The sequence below is a fragment of the Cololabis saira genome, chromosome 8, assembly GCF_033807715.1.
Source record: "Cololabis saira isolate AMF1-May2022 chromosome 8, fColSai1.1, whole genome shotgun sequence".
NCBI classification, from domain to species: Eukaryota; Metazoa; Chordata; class Actinopteri; order Beloniformes; family Belonidae; genus Cololabis; species Cololabis saira.
In genome coordinates, this window is record NC_084594.1 from 35,888,918 (window position 1) to 35,915,413 (window position 26,496).

Sequence of the window (26,496 nt, forward strand, 5' to 3'; positions counted from 1 at the left end):
AAATCATGAAAAATAAATAAAAACATTTGATCACAAAAAAAAAAGAGTTCAGCAATCATTTAAAGCTAAACTTGAAAATAAGAACAAACACAACAGAAAAAAAGCAGAAGAGAAGTTGCATCACAGAGACGCTTATTCCTTAGAAGATGACTAAGGAGCGATAAATCTCTCTTTACTACTGCTTGTGTGGTTGCTTTTCTGGGGTAAGGAGTGAGTAAGGCCTGTGAGAGAACCGCAGGCTGACGGCTTCATCGACCGACGCTCACAGATAAGTCAGTAGTGACCTGTACATCACCCCCCCTCTTAATACGGCGTCCAGCCTGCTCCACATGCCAGCGTGACGGCATCAGGGCGGCGAGCACAGGCCGTCAGCTCTCAGGAAGACGCAGATTGCAGCCGTGTTCCTGGCAGGGGATTACGTAACCACCTGCTGACGGTAACAGGCTTACCTTTGTGTGCTAGCCCTCTCCGGCATTAATTACGCCCCAGGAGGGACTGTTCAGGTCGGGGCAGGAAAGTTGTGCCACGCGGACGCACACTTGAAGACGCAGCACAAAAGCAGCTTTGACACCTTGTGCAGAGGCGGTATTCTTGTGCTGTGAACTAAACACCCACCCTGTCAACGAGGCCTATGGAGCAGGGCTAAAGTTTGGTCTGGACGTGTGCATGTGTGCATGTGTGCAGATCAGAGAAGGCCCTGCTTTTACTAACGAGCGAGTGAACAACACATCTTCCACTGCGTTATGTCTGCAGGACGGCTAAATTCATCTTCACCGGGAGTCAAGACTTCCTGTAAAACTCTGGCGGTTGACACGTACGTGTGCAGATAGTGTTTTACGCAACATCTGGTTTTGATTTAGCTCAAAAATGGGACTTTCCTCCCCACCCCACACCCCCCCCCCCGTGCCCACTATCCATGACTGTGCGTTTCCTGTTTCACGGTTTACTGGTGCTTTCCTGGAGCAGCCTTCCTTGGAAATGATCACGAGGTGTGACCATGACCGAGCGTACACAAACACGCGCCGGCGACTACGCTGCCAAAGCAACGCAGAAAAGCAGACGAACCAGTTGACGGGTCCAAACCAAACATGGTCATCACATCACCGGTTCTCCAAATTCCCCTTTCACAAAACACATGAGGCCTCTGAAGTCACTGAGCTGCTGTCGTCCTGACAACCATGTGGTCGTCTTGACAAGCCAGCGTGGTGTTTGGATACTTGGCATTTATCAACCTATTTCCTCAAGATTTTCTTTGCACTTTCCTTCAAAAAAAGAACAAAACGTTTCCGCTGAGGTATCTGAAAGCATTTGTGACAGCATCTATGTCATACCCCCCCCCCAATAACTCCTCACTTATCCTGCATGCACGCTTTTAATTTAAAGTTTAATTTAACCATTTTTATCCAAAAAGGCTCAGCAGCGGCTGCACTTCCTGAGGGTCCTCAGGAGATACAAGCTGGACTCCAACCTGCTGCTGACCTTCTACCTCTCATCCATCCAGAGCCTGCTGACGTACTGTATCACAGTCTGGTACGGCAGCTGCACTGCTGCGGACAGAGGAAGGCTCCAGAGGCTGGTGAAAGCGGCGCAGAAGATCATCACCTCCCCCCCTGACGGACATTTACACCTCCCGCTGCCTCAGCAGAGCCACAAAAATCAAAAAAGACAGCTCCCACCCCGGCTCTGACCTGTTTGACCTGCTGCCTTCAGGAAGACGCTACAGAGTCATCAGGTCAAAAACAAACAGACTTAAAAACAGCTTTTTCCCCAAAGCCAAAACCACCCTGAATAAAACGTGAATGTCTTTGTTACTGTTTTTTACCGTGCAATACTTCTCCCGGACTACCTGTGCAATATTCCACTACATGTGTACCTATATACTATCATCTGTAAATAGAATCTCAGGTCTTCACTATTCAAATGCAACTTAACCTTTTTTATATTTTTTATATTATTTATATTTCTTATATTCTTATATTTCTTATTGTTTGCACTATTGTTCTTATTTGTCTTGCACTGGAGAGGTGATGCTGCTTTCAATCTCACTGTACCCAGGTACATTGGCAATAAAGTATTCTATTCTATTCTAATACAAAGAGATATAAGTATCGAAAGAGTGGATCATGTTACATTTCTTGGCGTGATAATTGATAAAAAAATGTGCTGGAAAACTCACATTGTCTATGTATGTTCCAAGATTGCAAAGAGTGTGGGTGTTATGAGGCGATCTAGGTTCATACTTAACCAACAGTCTTTACTTATTTTATATTATTCTTTTGTTTTGCCATATTTGAGTTACTGTGTGGAAGTCAGGGGTAATGCATATAAAACCAACCTGTTGCCTCTTTACATATTGCAAAAAAGAGCCATACGAACAGTTTTCAATGTCAGGTTCAATGATCACACTAATTTACTTTTTCTTAAGGCCTCTGCGTTAAAATTTTTTGATTTGGTAAAATTGAAAACTGCACTAATTATGTATAAAGCTAAAAACTATCTTCTTCCAAATTTAATTCAACAATTATTTCGTGACAGGGAAGGTTGTAAAAGGTATGACTTAAGAGGAAAACTTAAATTGCAACAACAAAGTGTAAGTTCAACTCTTAAAAGTATGATTACATACATACAAAATGATTGATTGATTGATTGATTGATTGATTGATTGATTGATTGATTGATTGATTGATTGATTGATTGATTGAGATCTACATTTTACGTCAGTGAAATTGGGACATTTGGTATATGTGAATATCTGATCTTGTATTTGTGTGAATGTGTGCGAGGCGGAGTTTACAGGTCACACCGGGGCACCATGGAGTCCCCCCCCCCTCACAGTTTACAGGTCGTACCTGGGCACCATGGAGTCCCCCCCCCTCACAGTTTACAGGTCGTACCTGGGCACCATGGAGTCCCCCCCCCTCAGAGTGGTGGGGTCCAGCTCGAAGATGGAGGAGATGTCCATGCCATCAGGAACGGGCACCAGAGTGTACATGATCTTCTCCAGTGGAGCCCGCAGGCGGCCTCGCAGAGCTTCGTTATCTCCATCCAGCTACGGGACGGGAACAGACAATCAGATACACCTCCACCTGGAGACGACCACCATTCACAACCCTGAGGAAAACCGTCAGCAGACTCCCAACAGGAGGAGACTAGTATCTGTGCGAGGTTTTCACTTTGGTTTATAAATCATCACTACTGATGCTGAACTCAGAGTAACTGGAGGAATAAACCTGCATCGGTACAGATGTTAGCACAGCAGGATTCCTTCTTTGCGAATACAACATCTGCACGGTACTAGTAAAGTGTTATGATCCACTTAATGAGGCAGAGAGGAAGTTTTAACTATAATGACAGCTGAAATGATTCGCTCAGACACATGCATCAGCGGTGATGGTGGTACAGTGACACCCAGTGGCAACCCTGTGCTACTAAACTGAAGACGCTCCCGTAATGATGGTCATTGAGAGTTTAAGGTGGAAAGCTAATGACAAAGCAGCATAAATCACTGACAATACAATAACCAAAAAAAACTGCTAGGTTGCTGAGGGCAAGATCATCAAGATAGTACCTGGAAATTAAAGGGTGTGAAGTCCACCACCTAGAGCACGAAGCAGAGATGCAGAAAAAGACTTTTAGGGCTCAGATAACAGATAACGGAGGCTAAGCCAGCATCACGTTGCACAGCAGTCTCGGGGAGAGATCAAGTTTACTTACGGAGGAGCGCTGCTCGGCACTCTCCTCCTCAAAGTCTGGATTCACCTGGAAAACAAGTCAAACATTATCTTCAGCATCACCTCGGCACACTTCTCCTCCAGCTTTTGCAGCTGAACTTTCACATACATGAGCACAGAGTGATAAGAAATAAGAAGATAGAGTCACCAACACAGACCTCACCGACCTCGGCAGCCATGTAGCATCCAGTGGCCAAATGTTTAAACCTGAAGAGGCTGTTCCAGTAGCCTGCTCCTCCTCTGCATGGATCATGATGGACCACCTGTTGCAGACCAAACACAGGAGGAGGATTGCAGAACTGAGAACACTCAAATTTAAGGATCTGGTCGACTTCAAAACTTTACAAATCATGCACAAAGGAAATCATCATCAGTTGCCACAAGACATCCAGAAGTTGTTTCAAATAAAAGAAAATAAACACAATCTCTGGGGAATATGCAATTTTAAAAAACAGCATGTATGAACAAACATCAAAACCCATTGTGTATCAGTGAAGGGAGTTCATCTGTGGAACAACTGTAAAGATAAAATTAAATCATGCAAATCACTAAGATCTTTAAAATCAATACTCTTTATGGATACAAAACGGAAATGGACACATGAACTGACAGCCAGTGACCAAAGTGCCTTGCTCAGCTGAACCACTTTTTCTTTTCTTTTATGCTTTTCTTTTAGAAGTTCTGTGAAATGAAGAAATTGTAAAAACAACACATTAGAAGGGGTAGGACTAGAAAAGTTTTTTGAAACTTCATCCTACACCCTTTCAAACAGGAAATATTTATCTACATATAGATTTGTCTCTTTAATTTGCTTTGTTTTGCTTATGTTTTTTTTTGTTTTTTCGGTATATACACATTTTATGTAATCTGATTATTTTTTTGTTTTTGTTTTAACCTGTTTGAATAAATAATTAAATGAAAATGAAAATGAAGAAAACCAGCTATGCCTGTGCTCCTTTGAGTATTGTGTTTGTCTTCCACAAATTCTGTTCATTATCATTGAGGTGAGGATCATAAGTGGCTACAGATAACAGATGGGTGGATTAAAGCACATTTACGGTTTTACTTGCAGAACATGTTGGACTGACCTCCACTTCCCACAATGCTTTACTGCTGGTTGCAGATGTTGCAGACTGCCGGCCGGTTGTTCTCAGAAACACGTACTGCTTCTTCTTGTAGTCGTCACAGGTGAGAAACTTCTCCTGCTCCGCGTGGAACAGCCGCACGACGTCTCCCTGCGGTCACACGACAGGGTTAAGATTCAACCTCTCGGTCGAGTTTCCCAGAAATATCAGTTCAAACTTGCTGCTGCTAGCGCTGCCTACCCCTTTAAGGATCGTTTCTTTGTTGTCACTCCACATCATAAAGAGAACAACTTTCCAACTTGTGTTGCAGTTCACCGAATTAACCTGAAACACCGGAGAGGAAAACGTTTTCAAATCACATCGTCCATACTTGAGTCACATCAAACAAGACAACATCTACAATACCTCATTGCAGCCCTGGTTATCCACCAGCTGGTGGCTGCTGGCATGCAGGGGCTGTCCCGCATTCACAGGGTTAAGGACCACTTTATCTCCGATGACCACCTGTGGCACAAATGTAAAGGCTTAAAATACAATTTACTCAATTTATAGTTTTCTTTAAATCCAGGAGGAAGCATAGGGGAAATTTAGTTTCAACTAGGGTTGCCACCCGTCCCGTAAAATACGGAATTGTCCTTTATTTGAGAAAAAAATGTTGCGTCCCGTATTGAACTAATACGGGACACGATTTGTACCGTATTTTCCTTAACTTTTACACCATATTCTAGTTGAATTATTGAAATAAGTTAACTTTTACACCATATTCTAGTTGAATTATTGAAATAAGTTAACTTTTACACCATATTCTAGTTGAATTATTGAAATAAATTAACTTTTACACCATATTCTAGTTGAATTATTGAAATAGATTAACCTTTACACCATTTTCTAGTTGAATTATTGAAATAAGTTAACTTTTACACCATATTCTAGTTGAATTATTGAAATAAATTAACCTTTACACCATATTCTAGTTGAATTATTGAAATAAATTAACTTTTACACCATATTCTAGTTGAATTATTGAAATAAATTTACTTTTACACCATATTCTAGTTGAATTATTGAAATAAATTTACTTTTACACCATATTCTAGTTGAATTATTGAAATAAGTTAACTTTTACACCATATTTTTCACCTGTAGGCTATATTACATCTGGGCTGATGTGGACATACGTAGCATAGGAGGCTATTTCAGCTGCTATAAGGTTGTCTGTCTGTACAGTCATGCAAGTTCAATGCTATTAAAACACTTTAAACTTTAAATCAAAGCATTTTGTTTTTTCATATAAAATAAACACATTTTTATTCAGTTTTGGGGCTTTTTTTTTGGCTCCTGCGCTGCTGAAATCAGGGCGTCCCTTATTTCTATTTCTGAAAGGTGGCAACCCTAGTTTCAACAGAGATTACGTCACTGTTGTCATTCTCTTTTTTTCCCCCCTCCTCGAGGGGGATTGCTGACAACCCTGATCCCCTTGTTGTATCTGGATGTCGTCATCCCTTATAAACACTAGGTGGAGCCACAGATCATATTTTTAATGCGTGAAAGAGCAGAGTCATGGAGAGAGGCATTGCATCGAAGCCTTGACCCTGAGGATCAGCCCATCATTTAAAAAAAACTAATCATTTATCAAATATCTTTAAAAAAAAGTGTGGGGTTCTATTTGCATTTGAGTTCACTTCAACCTAAACTCAAGTGTTTGGCAGGAAAATATCAAATGGGGAAAAAGATCCCATCTTCCTGACGGCTCCATTTCCGCCAGCGTAGCCAGCCGTCATCATTTCATTTCTCTAAGTGATGAATGAAGGACGTTTATGCCTTCAGCACAGTCGATACTCTGGTCTAACGGGACAAAAGTGTCAGGATTAGTCTATGAACTCCACACCGGGACCGCCCTCTGCTACTTGGGAGGATATATCGAATGCTGAGGTCAAATCCTCCCAAAGGGATTAATTAAGTGCAACTCAACCAGCTAAAAAGCCTTCTTAAATCCATGAGCTTCCTTCAGCCACAATTAGAAACTCCAGCTCGAGCAGCAGAGGTTACGTCCATGTCTGCTGCTTCTCTCCCTCAAAAACATCCCATCGACGGCAGTCCCTGACGCCACTACACAGTTCGGAGAAAATCAGCACTTGTAACCTAAGTTGGACGACCAAATCAAATATCACCTGCAGATTTGGTTTTCATGCTCATGTCCGACCCCGTTTAGGCCGTTTGTCAGATGTCTGTTTCCGGACTCGCCATCATCTTAATTACGTTTTTATGTTGCAGGACTCCCAATAAACCTGTAAACGGACTCTAATCTCACCGAGATAAACATCTTCAGAAGGCACGACTAGTTGGGAACAGTTCCAATGTTTAGCAAACCTGGAGGCCTCATCCTTCTCCCCATCGCTGCCAGTTTCTCCCATCTTGATACGTGCCACTTCTCTTTTCAAGTAAAAACTTGAAAAGAGAAGGAAAAAAATAACATGCTACTGGGGTATAATTAACTTCAACCCGACAGCATGTCTCTACCCACACTGTCTCCCAGGGATCTGAGCTTGTAGAAGGGCTGGATGTAGAACCAGGATCCCTCATTTCCTGCCGAGTCCAGAGTCACTCTCATGGCGTTCTTCTCCAAGAGCGCAGGTAGCCGCTTGTTCACCGTCAGGTATTTATTGCTTTTCAAGTGAAGCAGCTGTTGGAAAAACACAAGGCACAAAGTCCCAGGGTGACCAGAGGTGAGTATTCAATGACATAAAGCAGGAGTAAGAAATAAACAGTAGAACGATCAGCGCAACAGGACCTCAAGTGTCTACAGAACCTAGCACCAGATGTTTTATGTAAGTTAGTTAGCAGGCTGAATAGTGGTAGGATCACCAGGGGAACAACAAGTGGTAACTGTAAGGTTGAACGCCGTAAGACGTCCTTTGGGCAGTCAGCGTTCTCTATAAAGGGCTCTCAAATGTGGAACACACTGCCAACTGAGATAAAAACAACTCAAGATTTTAAAGTTTTTACTAAAAATGTCAAAGACTGGTTGAAGCAAAATCAGAAATGTACGCATTTTTAATCACCTGTAACCGCTAATAGTAGCTATTGTAAATAGGATATAGCTTTGCATGTTGGAAATTCAATGTATTTTTGTATTCTTTTTCTCCTTTCTTTCATTTTCTTTTACTAAAAGCCTAACTAGGGACAGGAGATGGAAACTAGCAATAGCTATACTCTCTGTATGCAGAACATCAGTCACATTGGCTTGTTTGTAATGAGTGAATGTGATCACATGTAAACCTGCATTGTCCCTATTAAATAAAATAAATTAAATTAAATTAAAGAAACACTTCAGTGAAGGGAAACCCTTGAAATATAAGTTGCCTAAATATCACTTCTACATTGTGGCAGAAAGTTATTGCCAACGACACCACATCATGTGAGCTTCTATACAGTATAACAATGCAACTAGGCCATCGTTGCATCCCCTGTGCACGGTGCACGTCAGAGTGGGAAAGCTTTTATTTCCTGGTGTGATCTCAAAAGCGTACAAGGCATCAGTGAGGGAAGAATAAAGCCAAAAAAAGAAAGAACCCTTCACAAAGTCTCCTTTATAGGATATCTTTACATGGAGGCAATTATTTAAAGCTCCTCTAATCTAAATGGGAGAGTGGACAATATTATCAAGCACAGGGTGTCATAGCCTCTGCTCAAAGTTACTGCAGCTCTGTTCAGAACAGCGTTTTATCTGACGGCTCCTGTACGCACCTGAATGACATTTCCATACTGGATGACGGATCCCAGCAGCTTGCGGTTTTCAGACTCGTTCTGCTTCTTCTCGAGGTCCGCCGCATGCTAATTCACAGAGCAGGGTGAAGAGAGACTGATATTTTTGCAAATTGCACAGATAAACGCCACCGTAACTCCGACTTGGAGTGAGAATGTTGTTCTCACATGCAGTTTGGTGAGGAGGACGGTGTCGGTGGTGCTGTTGCCTCCAGGTTTCGCTGCCTTCCAGAACTGTTTCTGTGCAGAGTATCTGTTCATAGGACACAGTTTGAAAAGGCAGTCTAAGGAAAGAAGAAGAAGAAGAAGAAGTAAAAAGAGAGTGTCAGGTTTCATCAGTTAGTATCTGGCATAGCTTTGAAAGACGCCTGGGTGCCGGACCTCAATGAACAGGAGGGAAAAAAGGGAACCAAGCTCATCTCTATGAGATTAAAACATTAAGGAAGTGAAGCAGGCCTTTATACCAATGTGGCATGAACTCAACTGTATCAGTACCACCGTGGCCCCATCAAAATAGACAACATGGAGGAATAACAATATCAGTGACTGAAAGGAACATGGCCTGATCTGAACCTGTGCTCTTCACAGACTGTTAAACACCTCATCTGAACAGGTTTGTGATTCCACGTGGCACCAGCACTCTCTGCCGTCCGTCCATAATCCACTCTACAGTCCTGTTATCAGATCTGTGGCCAAATGTTTTGGACCCTGGAGTGAGGCGAGGAAACGAACCGTTGACTGAAAGCAGATACCGGGGATCCTGCTGGACAGACACGGTCCAGTTGCTGTGAACGTCTGGCAGAGGAACCCGTCACAAAGATCTTCAACTCTCCCCTCCGGCAGACCTTGGACCGCAGCGCGACAAGAGAAGAGTCCGGCTGCCAGTCCAACCTCAGATTCAAGACCAACAGTGTGGGTTCCCTCCAGGCTATGGACTACTGGGCCAGCTCTAAACCCTCGCCAGGGTCCTGGACGGGTATGGGACTTGGACCAACCAGAGGAAGGTGCCGCAGGAGTTCGGTACACATTTCTGGTAGGACGTTGGATTCGTTCCAGGTAATGTTGCTTTCATCAATGAAAATTATGAGTAAATATCGTCGTCAACGAACCTTTATCACCTGAGGAAAACGAGGCAAGACGCAACGAAAATGTTGGTCATGTGACGATAACGATAATTAAATATATAATGCAATATCATTGACGAATACAAACGAGACTAAAATGTAGATTGCAAAATAAAAACTCTGCTAAAGTTTTTAAGTTTTTTCAGTAGTTTCTCTGGTTTAGTTCTGCTGGGTGACGTTAGTCCTCAATCCCAGTCGCTGCAGCGGGGAATCAGATCTAGAAGATGCAGCTGCAGAGTTAGAGGCTGATGCCGTTAACGCAGAGCTCTAGGTTCACGTCAATTAAAAACAAAGTTACATAGAGAAACGTGGGGATCTGCTCTGGGGCTGGAGAAGAAGAAGAAGAAGAAGAAGAAGAAGAAGATCCATCTTTGGATACACTTTCCTACATAGACGTGGAAAAGAAAACCCAATGTCTCGACGAAAAAGAAAAAGACGGGGAGAAATGCAGAAAAATAAATATGTTGTAAACTCAAATAAGAGTCTTCTGTATCTGGAATGAATGTATTCTTGAGTCTATAATAATAATATAATAGTAAGATAACCTTGTTTCAATTGTAAAATGGGTTTGGCTAAATACAATCTTTGACTAAAACTAGACTAAAAAGGTCCTGGACAATTCTGACTAAAATAAGACTAAAATGCTCAGACTTTTAGTCGATTGAAATTTGACACGTCTAAAAGGAGAATGAAACGTGACTAAAACTAATAAAAACAATAATGATAGCCCGACCCAAAGAGTAGACCAAAACTAAAATGTAAACAGGCTGCCAAAAACAACACTAGTTCCAGGTGAGAGGTGGACTCCATCAGTGCTGCTCTTCCTGGAGTTTGCAACCAAGTCTGAAGCGGCAGGAAGGAGAATCAGAACCATCAAGTCTCAGACCGTGGGTCTTTGTTGGAGAAGGTGGGGATGTAGACACCAGGCTGGGACTGGGGCGTCTAGCAATCTTGTCCATGAGGTAAAATTGTGAGATCGACAGGCAGACCCATGTGGATCTGCGGCCGTGGGAACTTTGGACCTGCATGTTGAGCCCATTTCCTGGTGGGTCTTTGTCAACAGCGTCACAAATGTGACTGAAAAAATGAGATTGTGCATGTAAGATGGCGGGACCCTCCTGTGACGTCAGCATTATCTAGTTTCTGATCCATCAAACACTAGATTGCCTTCAGCTGTTCTGCCCCACTTGCTTGGAATAGCCTCCAAAAAGACCTGAAGCTAATCACATTAGTCTCATTGTCTGATTTTAAAGCTCTTACAAATACATTTTTAAATGACTCTGTTGGTACTTGTCACTGTTTTTAAGTATTGTAACTTATTTACTGGCACTGTTTTGTGAGCTATCTTGCATTGTCCTTCAATTTCTGTTGTTGTTGATGTTGTTTTGTCTGTGACTTTTAAAGCTGCCATTTTTGGTCAGGTCTCCCTTGAAAAAGAGATCCTCGATCTCAATGGGACTAACCTGGTAAAATAAAGGTAAAATAAAAAAAAAAATAGATTTTTTTAAATTATTATTTATTTATCATTTTTCCTTATTTATTCATTCATTTTTATTTTTATTTATCCTATTTATTTTTTTATTTTTTTGGCTGCTGTCTCTCTCCTAAAATAACCATCATTCTAGAAAACCATCACACTCATACACACCCACATACACACCCACATATAAGAAGAAATCTGAGCAAACACATTGATTTTGTTGTTTTGTTTTTGTACTGCTTTGTTTGTCCATTTGTAAAATAACAAATAAATAAATAAAAAAAAAAAAACAACATTAGATGATGCTTTGCGATTTCTTTCTGAAATGGACTCGTACACATGTTCAAAAGGTTACGTGGGACAGTCACTACTACATGTATATAAAAAATTAAAAAGGCACACAACACCCCCACGCTCAACAGTTTTAACATCAACAATCTGATCTGTGCAGCTCCTGTGTTGTGTACGTTAACTGGCACAGGAGGACCAGAGTTTTAACGGGGATATAAATAGCCTTCCCGGCTACCTCCGTCAGAAACGCGGCCAGTGCAGAAGCACCCAGGGATTAACCATCCCGAGGCCTGAATAGGAGGAAGGAGGACAGGAGGAAAGGAGTGTGAGGACCATTGTGGAAAACAGGGCACTGGGAGAACATCCATCTGACAGGAGGAGGATATTTAGGGTACGAAGAGAGAGGGGTGGGGGGGAGACCTCGGAAGAGGTGTGATTCCACAAACAGGACAGTCGACACACCAACACTTATACAATAAATGATGCTCCTCTTCAAAACATTTAACTTAAGGATCAAAATAAAAACAATAAAGGCAGCTTTTATTTGCATCTATTCACTTTATCAGATGTATGAATGCTAGTTGTCAGTGGGGCAGCGTACTGGCACTTATCTCTTATTTTAAATGCATGAAACCACCTTAAATTCTACACTAACGGGACGTGTCATGTCTCCCGCTGAGTTGAGCTTCACCCCTACCTACAACAACGAACTAAGTACTGCACTCTCACCAGCCTGCTGCTCCTACCCATGAAGTGGCCAATGAGTGTATATATATGTACATATATTGTCTTTGGAAAGGTCAGGATGGGAAACACGCCCTTGTAAGCCAGCTGCTTCAACTTTATGCTTGAAGTCATTTAATTTGAAACAGAACAACATATTTCTCAGTTTGGTTGTGTAGTAAACAAGCCAGTCAGGTACCATTTACTGTACGTCTCTGTTACCAGCGGATTAAAAACATCCTAAACTGGCTTCGAGTCCAGAGGGGGACATTAACCCGGCTGCTCAGTGAAGGACATAACATGTAGAAAGAAAAACCCATGATGGTTAATGTAACAAGAAGATCTAACAAATCACAGTTGAATAAAAGATCAGTAATGAAACTAGCCTGGACAAAGTTAATACCCTGAGAAAACACCACGGAGACATGTTAAAGTAAAATGTGTCCTGTAATGATCGTCCCAGGTGTCTTCAGTCAGTGTGACTTTTTAAAGAGTTAAGAGTCCCTCTGCTGGTTGGTATTATAGTGTCCACTAGGGGTGTAACGATACACTAATCTCACGATATGGTACAGTACACGATATTGAGGTCACGATAACAGTACGATATTATAGCAGTATTTTTTTAACAACCTTGAATGAGGAACATATGACTGGAAAAAAAATGTCTTTTATTAATGTGAAAGACACAAAATACAAAACAATGCTGTGCGTTTGCCCTATTGTTCCAGTTTGTAATGCTTTATAACTGTTTAAGTTTTAAAGAGAAAGCCAGGCCAACCATTTTCCACAAACTGAACCAAAAGTAAAAATATTTTGCCACAAATTGAATAGTTTCTCTCATGTGTGATTTTACTTTTTTCTTTTCCAGAAATTTAACAACTAAAATTAAATAAATAAATAAAAGTAAATAAATACATACAATTTTACATCATAAAAAAGATTGATTCATGCTCACCTTATAAGTGTAAGACGAGATTTATTTTTGTTAAGAAGGTTATTTTGGTAATTCAGGGTTCATTATTTATTTTCATTATGTAAATCAGGGACTATAATTACACTAGTCAGTTTATCTGTAGTGATTAGTCTGTTTTAGATTGGGCGGAGTGATACGCCACAGTACGGCACTAGGTGCTGTGTTGATGTTCTAAAATCCTACGCTGTTGAGCGGACATGAAAGTACACTGGAACTCAGCGTGTTTATCCTACTCACGACCCCAAAAAGGTTTAATTTAATAAGGTAAGGCTTCACTCTACACCAGACTTACATAAGTAAAAGTTCAGAGCTCAAAACCCCCCAAGAGTCCCGTGATCGGGACCGCAAAACGGTACTAGTTTCTTCTGAGCGGAGGAAGATTTTGGTCCGCGGGTCGAGGCGCGGTCGGATGTGCGTTACTAGTCAACACAATAGATTAATATTAATAACCCAATATCGCGATACACTTTGTCACCTCCACGACACGTTTCGTGACGTTTTTGTATCGCAAAATTTCGTGGCACGATATATTGTTACACCCCTAGTGTCCACCACACTGGACATGGACCAGAGACAGTAAAGGAGAGTTGTCTGAGGAGATCAGGAAGAACCTTCCAGACCAGCATGTTGAAGACTAGAAGACCGTCTCCAAGCAGATGGATGTTCCCATGACAACAGTTGGACATTTTGTTCAGAAGTTTAAGCTTCACAGGACTGTAGACGACCTCGCTGGACGTGGAGACAAGAGGACAACTGAGGACAAACTGGAGAGACGGATGATACGAATGGAAACCATAGAGTCCAGAACAATTTCCAAAGAGATTCAAGGTGACGTCCAAGGTCCGGACCTGGACAGTGATCAGTGTCAGATCACACTGTCCATCACTGTAGGAACCATAGAGGACCACCGAGGAGGACTCCACTGATGGAAGAACATCAGAAAAAAAATCCAGACTGGGATTTGTTATTATTTGACGAATCACAAAGTTTCATTTTTGTCTCCAGCTTTGTCCTTTGGACAGATGAGACAAAACTGGGGCCTTTTCACATCATCTCTGTAGCAAGGCTAGTGCTACGGGGGTCACCCGACAGGACAGAGGACACAGGGTTTAGTGGAGGAACTCCTTTATTTCACCCAGACAAACGTGCACCAGCAGAACCTTCAGCAGAGCCCTCTCCCAGCAGAACTCTTGCTGGTGTGCAGCTGCTCTTTATGAAGGCAGGCAGGGTGCCCAATCAGCTGAGTGGCTGCTCCCCCCCACTGTCACAATCTCTATGTTCACAGTCACAGAAATGAGTCTTTCAGAGACTGGATCTGCTGTGGAACTTAGAGGAGCTGCTTTGATGCGTCTGGTACCGGGGTCTTGAATCTGTGCAGGGACCACCAAGTCTCTAGACTGTCAAGACTCCAACAGGACAATGACCCAAAATACACAACTAGAACCAGCAAAGAACCACTCAGAACCAAACACTGGACTGTTCTGCAGTGTCCCGCTATGAGTCCTTATCTACATCCTATTGCACATCTGTGGAAACATCTGGAACCTGCAGTCTGGAGAAGAAATCCCTCAGTACTGACACGTGGAGACGTGTGTCCATCAGGACCAGAACACCTGTCTACAGGTGGAGACGTTGGTCCATGAGGACCAGAAGATGTGTCTACAGGCAAACTAAACATTAGGATGAGGGGATCAACAGATGTCCCACCAGATTTGTCCACTTTGTTGAGGGGACAATTACTCCCTAGTGCATGACGATAAAATGCTTCATAAAAGTATGAACCAAGTAAACGTAGTTCTTGGTTGGAGACACAGCTGAGCTGCTGACCTGACTCTGTCAACGCTGCTGTATCTTTCATCTCAGAAAGTCTCAGAAAACATCTTTGTGTCCGCACAACACTCAAAAAATGTACCATTTCCATATGTGGAAAGTAAAGTAGTAAAGTTGTGGAACAGTTTGGGTGCGGAGCTCAGGCAATGTCCAAGCATGAGCCAGTTCAAACAGCGGTACAAAAATATGGTTTTCACAGAGTACAGGGAGGATGAAGGGCTTTGACGATCACCAGGTGTTTCCACACATCATTTAGTCACTTGTCTACTCACATTATTTATTTTCTTGTTGTAAATGTGTACATATGTAATGTAAATATGTAATATGATATTGAAATCAACTGAGGATAGTAATTTCTGAGAAGGGAGAAGGGGTAGGATTAAATAAGTATATTCTTCTTTCCACTCCTTTTCGGACATGGTAACATTGTTTTGTTTATTTATCTATATTTTTTTGTTGTTTTGACTATTTTGACTTATGTGTTATTTTATGTTTTCCCATGTTCGGAATAAAGGTGCTGCGGGGGTTATATTTCTCATTCAGAGGCTGACATGTGGTACGTCTTTATGGAAATACTGGCACAAGATGCTAAAAGTATCCCTGTATGAACCCTCACTTACCTTTCAATGTTTTGTTTATTCTGTAAATGACTGTAAAAGTCGTTCACGAGAACATGCACACTTTCATACATGAGACAGACCAGGTGCAGGAAGTGGCTCCCTACAACAAAGACTTTTAAATGGCTTACATGTGCTGTTAATACCCACAAGTTCGGATTTAGACCTGCAACCGTTTTATTTTTTAACATTGACCTAATAGACATTAGCAAAAGCTCCAAGCAAACCAGTGTGTCATCACAATGATTAATCATGTATTTTTAGATATGGCAGTCTTCTCAGTATTTTTCCTCAAAAGTAGACAAATTCAACCAGGTTCCACCACTGCAAACACTAACAGGCCTGGATACCAGCCAGCGCCTCGCTGCCGTTAGCGCGGCGTATAACGACAAACCACATATTTAAATATGATTTGAATGGCTCAGTTAGGAATGAACAAGCCGGTTCTTTGCATCCTCAACCGTAATGGCACAGGCTGCTTCAAAACCACAGCGATCTACCTGCTGTTTACCACATCTGGAGCTCATCCTGGCTCAGGAAAGCAGCTCATCCAGTCGAGCTGAACCACGAGGGTGACGCATAACAAACACAATCATTGTTCACACCCCAGCCTTCAACATGGTTGGGGAAATATGTCAAAACACAAGGAGTGACAGCATCTAGGGAACCCACCAAAACAAAATAAAAACGAACCAATTACTGGGATGCAGAACACTAATTGGTCTACAACCTAAATTCCCAGTAAAGGAATAAAGCATTAAACCCCAAACTTCAAAAGACAAGGAAAGGTGAAATAATACATGTTCATAACACTGAAACATCTATGCTTTTAAAAAACCCAACAACAAATTAATCAGAAAAAAAAAAATCATATTTGAGGGAACTGTGTCAAAGTTCATGACGATGTGTACAGATGCAAATAAACGTCAACGCAGACCAGTCAGACAGAAAATGATCACAGCACTCAGCGGGTACAGTCAGGGTTGCCCTACAGGGATCCACTCATCAATATCTGGACTGGAAATGAAGTCAACTTGAGAACAATGGTCTTTGGTCCTGCACAGATGTGTCGCCTCAGCTCTAAGAAAAGTCCATGTGCACGTCAGAGGCCTCTTTTTCCTCATACCGTACAGCACCACAGCGTCGCAGGACATTTTAGCTTGACCGTCGATCAGGTGCTGTTCGGGGGTTACACCTGGTGCAGTCAGGCAAGCCTACCTGCATGACTGCAGGGTCCTGGGAGGATCCACCGGGGCTCCCAGCTCTGCAATGCGACCTCCCATTTCAGATGCAGTTTCAGTGGAGAATCAGAAAAGCCGGCATGATCTCAGCGAGCATGATCTGCCAGATGCTTAACCGCAATCCTTCCAGGCCAAACAAGCAGCTGCCAATCAAAACTACACTAATCATACACAATTCACTGTTCTATATAGTTTTATCTGATCATGGACATTAAAATGCATCCTGTGCAGTTGTCATGGGCGTGAAGACCAAAGCTGTTTTCATTGCAGACTGCAATTATGTTTATTTTGCTGTGGACCCGAGCACTTACAGTACGAAGGCCCTTTTGTATCTGTAGGAATTTGTTGGTTTTGTTTTTATACTCGTTTTTCTTCCGACGAAATGAGGGCCTTTTTACCCCCCTAAACGTGCCCCAAAAGTCACCAAATTTTGCACGCAAGCCAGGCCTGGCGAAAAATTGATATTTAATGGTTTGCATTAATGGGCGTGGCCTAATGGCTCAACAGCGCTCCCTAGAAAATCACAATACGGTTTGACGTACATGCACGAAAATCGCTACACACCTGTATCATGCAGCAACTTAAAGAAAAGTCTCTTGGCACCATGGCCGAAACCGAACAGGAAGTTGGCCATTTTGAATTAATCGTGTAATTTTGGTGCAATTTATTATTATTATGTTATACGTAGCAGCTGATTCTGGACTCCTCACCATCTTCATCCTCCTTGACCTGAGTGCGGCCTTCGACACCATCCGTCACACCACCCTCCTCAACAGGTTATCTTCCATCGGCATCACCCACACTCCACTGGACTGGTTTACATCGTACCTCTCTGGCCGCACTCATTCGTTCGTTCAACTCAAGTCCCTGAAATCCATCCCCTCCTCTGTCACTTCTGGTGTGCCCCAGGGCTCTGTCCTGGGGCCCCTACTCTTCATCATCTACCTCCTTCCCCTCGGCAATATCTTCCGTAAATTCAACGTCCACTTCCATTGCTATGCTGATGACACCCAGCTCTACCTCACCACCAAACCCTCATCCTCTCTCCCGCCCACCTCCCTTACTGACTGCATTTCTGAAATAAAAACCTGGTTCACCCAAAACTTCCTTAAATTAAACAGCAATAAAACAAAGGTTCTCCTCATTGGCACCAAATCCACCTTATCCAAAACCGACAGTTTTTCTCTCACTATAGACAACTCCACTGTTTCACCCTCCCCCCAAGCTAAGAGCCTGGGTGTCATCCTGGACAGCACACTATCTTTTCAATCTCACATCAATAACATTACCCGGTCTGCCTATTTCCATCTACGTAACATCAATCGCCTCCGCCCCTCCCTTACCCCCCACACTGCCGCCATCCTTGTTCACAGCCTCGTCACTTCCCGCTTGGACTACTGCAACTCTCTCCTCTTCGGCCTCCCTCCCAAATCCCTCCATAAACTCCAACTGGTCCAGAATTCAGCTGCCCGCATCATAACCCGGACCCCCTCCATCCCACACATCACTCCTGTCCTCCAACAGCTCCACTGGCTCCCGGTTCAGTTCCGCATCCAGTTCAAGGTCCTCCTGTTTGCATTCAAGGCCATCCACAACCTCACCCCCCCCATATCTGTCTGATCTCCTCCACGTCCACACTCCCTTCCGAGCTCTAAGATCCTCCTCCTCCATACAACTGTCTGCCCCCTCCACCCGTCTCACCACCATGGGGAGCAGAGCATTCAGCCGCTCTGCTCCTCGTCTCTGGAACTCTCTACCACCCCAACTCAGGAACCTTGACTCATTCATTGACTTAAAATTACAACTCAAAACTCATCTGTTCAAGACTGCCTATCCCATCTAACAATTCATCTCTTTTAATGTTCTTACCTCTGCTCTTTTTTTAATGCTTTGATGTTTGTTTTAAATGTATTCTGCTATTATTTTAACATGTTGTGTATGGCGACCTTGAGTGCCTAGAAAGGCGCCTTAGAAATAAAATGTATTATTTATTATTATTATTAAATTAGCCCCGCCCCTTCTTCTGATTGGTCGATATGTGATAGTTCCTATTTTCTGCAATAACCTTTGAATGGTTTAACATAAAGACTCATGGGTGCTGTCATCTGACTCGGTATTGAATCCTTCACTTTTATTGGTGAAAATTGCACGCGCGAGGGCCCGTTCATCACTGCTTGCAGCTTTAATTGGTCTTGTTGTTCTTTGCTTTGTGTTGCGTTCTGTGAAGAGTTGTGGTTTTATTATGATCGTACGGGTTTGTGAATGTTTATGGCAGCATTAGTGCATCATTACACTCTCCCTTTCTTGTTTGTATTTTAAGAACCGACACCAGAACTTAAGTTGGTGGGACGAAAAACGGCTCCTCGTTCCGCTTTACTGTCACGCGTATTATATACTAACGGATTAAGACCAATGTACACGTTTATTGAGTCCTACACATTGTGGATGTCCGCGATCACCTCTCATAAGTATAACAATGTGAAAGACAAACTTATATTTAAAACATGAAGCATCATGATTTGCTGCAGAAATGTTCCAACGTGTTGGAAAGTTGTGCCAACGGGATTATATCAAGGTGCAAATGTGGAAAAAAATGAAGAACAAAGTTGCTGTAACTCGGAGTGTTGCAGCTGCAGGAGGAGAGATCGGTCTCAGTCCCGGACTCCATCACCGGAGAAACACTTTCTGGAGTCCTGCAGCACCTGCAGCCGACTCAATATCAGACACTAAAAGTTGCCTAAACATCTAATAAAAACATTCTTCATATATTGCTGAGTCACATCATTCGCAGGAACCACACTTTTAGTGACACGTTTTATTTTAAAAAGACAACTTTAGAGAACCTGTTATTCGCTGCAAATTCAGTTTTAATGTTTTGTTGCTTTTATCTCAAGTAGTCGTCCCATACGGTCGTCATGGTGACAGAGATGTCCGACCTGTCAGCAGCTGCAGCTGAAAGATCATGTTGGTCTGAACCGGAGCAGCTGGTCCAGTTCAGGGCAGAGATCCAGAAGGATCCTCTTGGTACCTGAACCAGCAGATGGTCCAGTCTTAGTCCTGGATCAGCAGATCGGTGTGATCTGATGCATCAGCAGGTTCCTCTAACGGAGCCAAGGCTGTAATCAGGATTTGCGGATCCATCGTTGAGCTCCTGCCTTTATATGTTCATGTGGTTGATTGTGAGATTGTTGCAGCTCCACTCTTGTAATTTGTACTGTAATTTATCTGGTGATGTGGGGACTGTCGTGTCCTTCATGTGTGGTCGTGAACTTATTGTTGACGTCACATTTCCTCATATTCTGCACTTCACTGCATCACCAGTGAGTGTCGCCAACGGACAAAACCTCAGAAAAGTGCGTACGCCAAACATGATGTGTGCGTGAAAGACCGCAACTTTTCATGTTCAACTCACTTTTTGAACATCGACCGTGAGTGTAGAAAGTGGCGTACGCACAGGCGCGCAGGAAGACGTTTTTGCCAGGGGGTGCGGGGTGCGGGGGTTCTCCCTTAAGAAATCACTTGCCCCTCCCCTGCATGAAGAACAGCTGACAGTGCGCACAAGCTTTACCAAAACATAGCGAACCAACCATCTACAGTAAAAAAGGAACATGACTATAATTATTATCATAGTCACATAGGCGGCGGGTGACAGAAAATATTTGGTGAAGCTATATACAGGGAGGAATCCGTGCGCCCGCGCCGTGCGCGCGAAAATTTTGAAGTTTTTTTTCACCCAAAACAATTGCATAACAATGATTTGAGCATAATTTGACCAATATTACCGGCAGTGCAGTCTCCTCCTCCTCCCGGGTCATCGCTGCTCATATGGCCGGCTGCACCATCAGGTGAGCCGGTGTTAGACACTGGGGGGGTCGCTGACGCGGTGGCTGCAGGTGCAGTCGCTCTCCTCATTGGCAGTAGCTTTGGCAATGTTTTGTGTCTGTTTCTCTTTTGGTTTAAAAAATGAACGTATATCCATCTTGGTCTTGACTTGGAGCTTTGTGTTGTGTTTTGAAAGGAGCGCTGCTGGCTGTGCATTTGTAATTGGCGGACAAAAATGCGGATGTTTAAAAACAACATTTGCGGTTCTGATCACATGAGCGGTCCGCAGACCCGGGGGGTGACTGGCTACTTTTCATTTTTTTAATTAAAATTACCCCTATATTCAGCCTTCATCTCAAATGTGGCTTACAATGTTATGGAACAGAAACAGCAACGACAAATATTTATATATTTATAATCTTTTATTGTCATTTCAATTTTTCCAGGGGGTGCTGCAGCCCCTGCCGCACCCCCTGCCGCACCCCCACTTCCGGCGCCTATGCGTACGCACGTTTTTTGTCCGCTGCACGCTTTGTACATGAGGCCCCAGGACTCTTCAAGTCCTTAAGGGCCAGTGCTCTGCATGTTTTAGGTGTTTCCTTGCAACAACACACCCGACAGAAATGACGGTCATTAACAGCTCTATACATGCGATGCAACCTTTAACCTGAATCAGGCGTGTTGCTGCAAGGAGACATGCAGGACACCGGCCCACGAGGACCGGACATGAAGAACCCTGGCGTCCACTTAAAAACCTCTGTTGAACTCCAAGCTATTATTCAGCAGTGCATCGGTTGGCCAGAACGACAGTATAAAGGAAAGACACTTATGTATTAAAGAAAGCGAGAGAGAGAAAACAGACACATAGGTGACGGGAACCACAGCTACTCAGGCCCAGTTTTGCATCACGCTACTTATTGAGCCAAACAGACCCGTCTCTCGGTACTGTGACACGGCGAAAAGCTCAGCCTCCTGATCAGAGTTATTATCATTCACAAAAACGAACGAAATAACGAAAACTAAAATTGAAAAAACAATTTCGTTAACCAAACTAAATAAAAACAAAAATTAAAAGACAAAAACGATAACTAACTGAAACTATATTGCATGTTTAGAAAACTAACTAAAATGAACTGAAATTATAGATATCATTTCCTCCGTTTTGGTCCCTGTCAATATAAGCCTCTTGGTATGATCAATTTATTCCGCTCTGGCCGTTTATCTACAACTGGCAGCTACGGCACCTTAACGCCTCACGGTCCGTGACGTCAAAACTAAAACTAAAACTAAGCATTTTTGAAAATATAAAAACTAATAAAAACTCGCAAACCCACACTAAAACGAATTAAAACTAACTAAATTGAAGGAGAAAAAGTCAAAACGAAATAAAACTAAACTAAAATGAAAAATTCAAAACTATTATAACCCTGCTCCTAATCTTTCAAAACATCAGTGATCAGAGTAATGAACTGTCAAATCAATGAATGGGCCTTGACACCGGGTCACCGTGGAACCAACAACCTCTCACATTCCAACTAGCCCAAATGATGAATAAAAAACAACAAACTGAATATCTAAAGAAACAAACGTGATGACAGGAATGCACATGGCATTGCCAAGATTTGGTCATGTGACATAAGGATCAAGCCATCACAGACAGTGTTTTTGCATGCAGGAGTCCTGGATGCTGCAAAACTAGTCTCTTAATCTTCTTACGCGACTTCCGCTTCCGCGTGCCTGAACCGGCTGGGACGGGTGCGGGCGGCTCTGCCACACCCCCTTCCAGGTCAGCTGAGCTGAAGTTTGCATGTCTGAACATCTCACCAGAGCACAGGACATTGCAGAGGGGCAGATCCAACAGGCCTCCGGGTTCCAGTCCGGTGGGTTTTCTCCTGCACAGAAGCCCGATCTCCCCGCACGTATAATTACCAGGTCCGGTCTGCATGCTTTCTAAAGGAAGTTTATGAGCTGCATTCAGCCTGCCGCTGATGCCTGGAAGAGTCTGGTGTACGAGACCAGGCGTACAAGCCTCACAAACAAACTATAAAATGGCAGGAAGACCACACTTCAGTCCACTTCCAGCCCGGTGCAGTTCATCTACTCAGTCTTACTGGCATTGTAAGCACCGTGCAGGAATCTGAGCACAAGCATAGTTGTGCATCAGGGTCACTGTTCGAGTCCAGACTATGAATGTCTTTAACTTGGCGGCAGCTTTTAGTTACATCTGTGATCTCCCTCATCCTCCTCCGTCTTTCATCGTCTCCAGACAAATTTGACCGTTTTGCCCAACTTGCTATCCAAAGCAAACAAAAGCTAAAAACAAAGTGTGAAGCCGGTCGTCCTCCAAGCTTTACAGCTATACGATACAGAAGCAGAGGAGCTCCTGGTTTGAAGGATTGTGGCCTCTGTCGTGAAATAGAAACTTCAAATCAGAGTTTTCAGGGACTGAAGCCTGTTTGAAAGAAGCGTAACTTATCAGGTTGAACCTGTTCAAACTGCCGGTGAAATACGTTACATACGAGCAGCGGCGGATGAGAGAGGTGTCTAAGGGAGGTTTAAGTGTGTTGCTGTTGTAATCTGTTGAATTAACACTTCTACACGTAGAAATCCCCCAGACCAATATAAACATGTACAACCGTTTGAACTTTGTTTGAACACACGCTTCCTTCTGTAGTGAAGATCAAACAGCTTTCATTTAGCCAGAATCTTCTTCGGGAAAGATGAAGCCGGCAAACATTTCAGTTTACATTTACTGGAAATAGGAAGGAAATAAATAACAGTTTGGTCCACAAAAAGGCTACCAGGAGGTTGGCATGTGACGGTGAGGAAGCCCAAGCCTCAATGTTTAAGACGCCATTACGCCCAGGGGACGCGTATCACGGTGCTAACTGTTGTTTTGTGACACGACAGATTTTTTCTGTACTTGATCGAACAAAACGCCAATAAACAAAGATGTTTCATTTAATATTCAGGAGGTTTTATTTGTCCCCTTCTCGTAGGGCCAGAAGGAGGGAAGGTGTTTTCTGTAGCCTTTATATTACTTTTTGATGAAGATTAAATCCAATTTAAAAAAAACACCCAACCTTGAACCAGCATCCGTGATGACGCCGAGGTCCTCCTGAGATGCAGGACGTGATGTCACTGATCTTTCGATTGTATCTCGTCTTGCATATGTCTGCTGAACTTTAAATACAACTTCAAAAAAACTCATAAAAAACCCAAACATACGTCTTTCAGAGGGATTATAAAACAGAAAAGACTGACAAACCTCAAGACAACTGATTATCTATGAGGAGCGAGTGACGGCCAGGACTCACCTCTGAATTTCTTGGGAGGGTTGTTGAGGTCGCCTGAATCCGGCTGCACCACACAGCGGTCGTCTACCAGCCTGGAGACAAGCAACGGTACAAGGAGTTAGGAGTTAGGTTCCCCTGGTAGACCTGAGACAGGTGTGAGTGTCTGAACACAGAAATAATGGATCGATACACACACACTAGGGCTGGGTGATATGGACCAAAAGTCATATCTCGATATTTTCTAGCTAAATGGCGATATTCGATATATATCTCGATATTTTTTCTGTGCCATAATTGGGGTTTCCCCCAAAGCATTATAGCATAGCATCTCTGTTAGCTTCATTTTTTTCTGAGGCAAACCCTTAAAAAAACATTCAGTTTTAATACAAAGCCTCGTGCCAAATGTCACACAGGTTCCTTTATTAACAGAGGTCTGCACAATATCAAAATGTATAAAACAAATGAAATAAAAATAAACTGCCTGCATATATAGAATAAAAATGCTTCTTGAATAAAATAAAACAAATATCCCTTTCATGCATAACAATTAAATTAAAATACACTGTGCAATTAATACAATGTAGACAGTAACAGGCAGACTTTTCCACTGAGGTTGACAGTTGTGCAAATAACAAAACATTTGTGCAAATCTCAAATAAAACATTCAAGTCAATTTGTCACAAAATAAGCTATATCAAAATCATATTATTTTTTTTTTTTCCGATATAAACGATATTGTCTCGTACCATATCGCGTTTGAAAATATATCGATATATATTAAAATCTCAATATATCTTGCTCACTCAGCGCATAAGCCGAAATTAGTCCCTGACTTCCGGGTTTAATTCCGCGTTAAGGGGCCCATAGAGCATGCAGAGTTGAGTCACCTCCCATGATGCTCTGGGGTCTCCTATCATGCCCCGGGGCAATATTAGTAGTATTAGTAGTATTAATATAATATGTATTAATATAATATATGAATTAATGTATATTATTACATGTATAGTATTACATATATTATTAATGTATTAATATAATATAATTACATAATATATATTAATATAAACATCCGTGGAATGCACGGACACGGCCGTGACGTCACGCCCAGAAAGAGACTTTTCTTTGACTTTTCTGGCCGTTATAAAACATTTTTGACGGATATAAAGTCCATGACTTAAAAATATAGAATACAAAGATTAGTAATTGCCGGTGATTACAGCTGGAGGTGTCCTGTGAACAGTTTTAGAGGCTTCTCTTTTACTATTGCGGTCTATGGGAAAAAAGCTTTCTGGGCTCAATGGGATTTTTTGTTGCAGTACCGCGGCTGGCCACTGGAAAAAATCGGCGTGCCTTCTGAGTGCGAGATTCGGGGGCTGCTGTAGCCTCATCCAGGTCCTCGTACGACATCTTTCTTTGTTGTTGTTAAGTGGAGGTCAACCGGAAGTGACTCTTTGTTGAAATGGTTCCCATGGTTACAGCGCCACCTAGCGTCACGGAGTCAGCCATGCTCTGGCCATTTATCTGATTCTCTGAACAGCATGTAAACTCAGACCAGTGATTCGGTCTCCTGGATGTCTTTATCTGATACGATCAGAAATCTGATTTCTTTGCTGCATGAAAACGTACTGACTATTAGGTTTAACTAACCCAACAGTAATTTTTAGTAGTGCCGTTGTAATTAGCATTTTCTCTCTCCCGGTTTTCTGGTGTTTAAGTACCTAAAATGTCTTACTGTGTGTAAGAGTGGGACCGTGACCCCCCCAACTGGTTCTCTTATTCAGGTAACGCCTAAAGCTTTGCATTTCAGCGTCCACTTGTCGCCTCTTTCTTCGCTGACAGTTGAGGTGCAACTGACTGACAGCCGCCGTTGTAAAGCACGCCTGCAGACATACCGCTGCTTTAGTCAAGCCAACTTTATTTATACAGCACATTTAAAACCAAAGTGCTTCACAGAACAATGAGAAAACACCCCCCCCCCCCCTCATTTTCATGCATGTTTCAGCTCGATGGAGGCTCGTAGGCTTTCAGCCACCTTCAGCTCTGAAATTCTTCCCCCGCTCTGCACATCCGTGACCCGACACCACCCCGTCTCAAGGAAATGTTTCCCTCTTTTTAAGCTCCTTGATTTCTTTTTGTGTGAGTACATAGACAGGGGGGCATAGAGCTGGAGCAACACTTATGCACCTCCAGCTTCAGAGGCCGTCAGAGCTGAACAGACAAGTCTGACTGGAGAAACTTCACAGTCACGCAGTTGGCTGAGCGTAGTCCCCCTGCTGTCATCAACAGTGGTTCCTATACCTACATCAGAAACAGGTACTGCCAACATAAGGGGATCCGTACCACGTCGTTGTCAAACATCAGTGCTCTAAAAGCCAGAACAGCAAGTTTCTCTAGGCAGCTTTGAAGCAGCAACACAGCAGACTGAGCTGCATTAGCATTATATCATCAACCGTTTGATTTTAGGCTGGAAAATCCTACCAGAAAAACTGTAACATACTCCTCACGCAAAACTGTACAC

At 42.8% G+C, this 26,496-nt stretch overlaps 1 protein-coding gene across 12 annotated transcripts in view; it reads right to left on the bottom strand.

Annotated features, from left to right (window-relative positions):
• The window catches only part of LOC133448914 (inositol 1,4,5-trisphosphate receptor type 1-like), a 116,812-nt gene that overhangs the window by 84,218 nt on the left and 6,098 nt on the right, over nucleotides 1–26,496 (bottom strand). For 9 of the 12 annotated variants that reach the window (XM_061727902.1, XM_061727899.1, XM_061727897.1 and 6 more), the window contains exons 3-13: nucleotides 24,000–24,070; nucleotides 8,750–8,865; nucleotides 8,564–8,650; nucleotides 7,341–7,499; nucleotides 5,222–5,320; nucleotides 5,057–5,140; nucleotides 4,820–4,966; nucleotides 3,890–3,994; nucleotides 3,715–3,759; nucleotides 3,569–3,598; nucleotides 2,895–3,049 (exon numbers count right to left, since the gene is read on the bottom strand). In XM_061727902.1, coding sequence (XP_061583886.1) covers nucleotides 2,895–3,049; nucleotides 3,569–3,598; nucleotides 3,715–3,759; nucleotides 3,890–3,994; nucleotides 4,820–4,966; nucleotides 5,057–5,140; nucleotides 5,222–5,320; nucleotides 7,341–7,499; nucleotides 8,564–8,650; nucleotides 8,750–8,865; nucleotides 24,000–24,070 — 1,098 coding nt within the window. The remainder of the gene's footprint in view (nucleotides 1–2,894; nucleotides 3,050–3,568; nucleotides 3,599–3,714; nucleotides 3,760–3,889; nucleotides 3,995–4,819; nucleotides 4,967–5,056; nucleotides 5,141–5,221; nucleotides 5,321–7,340; nucleotides 7,500–8,563; nucleotides 8,651–8,749; nucleotides 8,866–23,999; nucleotides 24,071–26,496) is intronic. The other 3 variants (XM_061727904.1, XM_061727903.1, XM_061727894.1) reach the window with 1 other exon arrangement.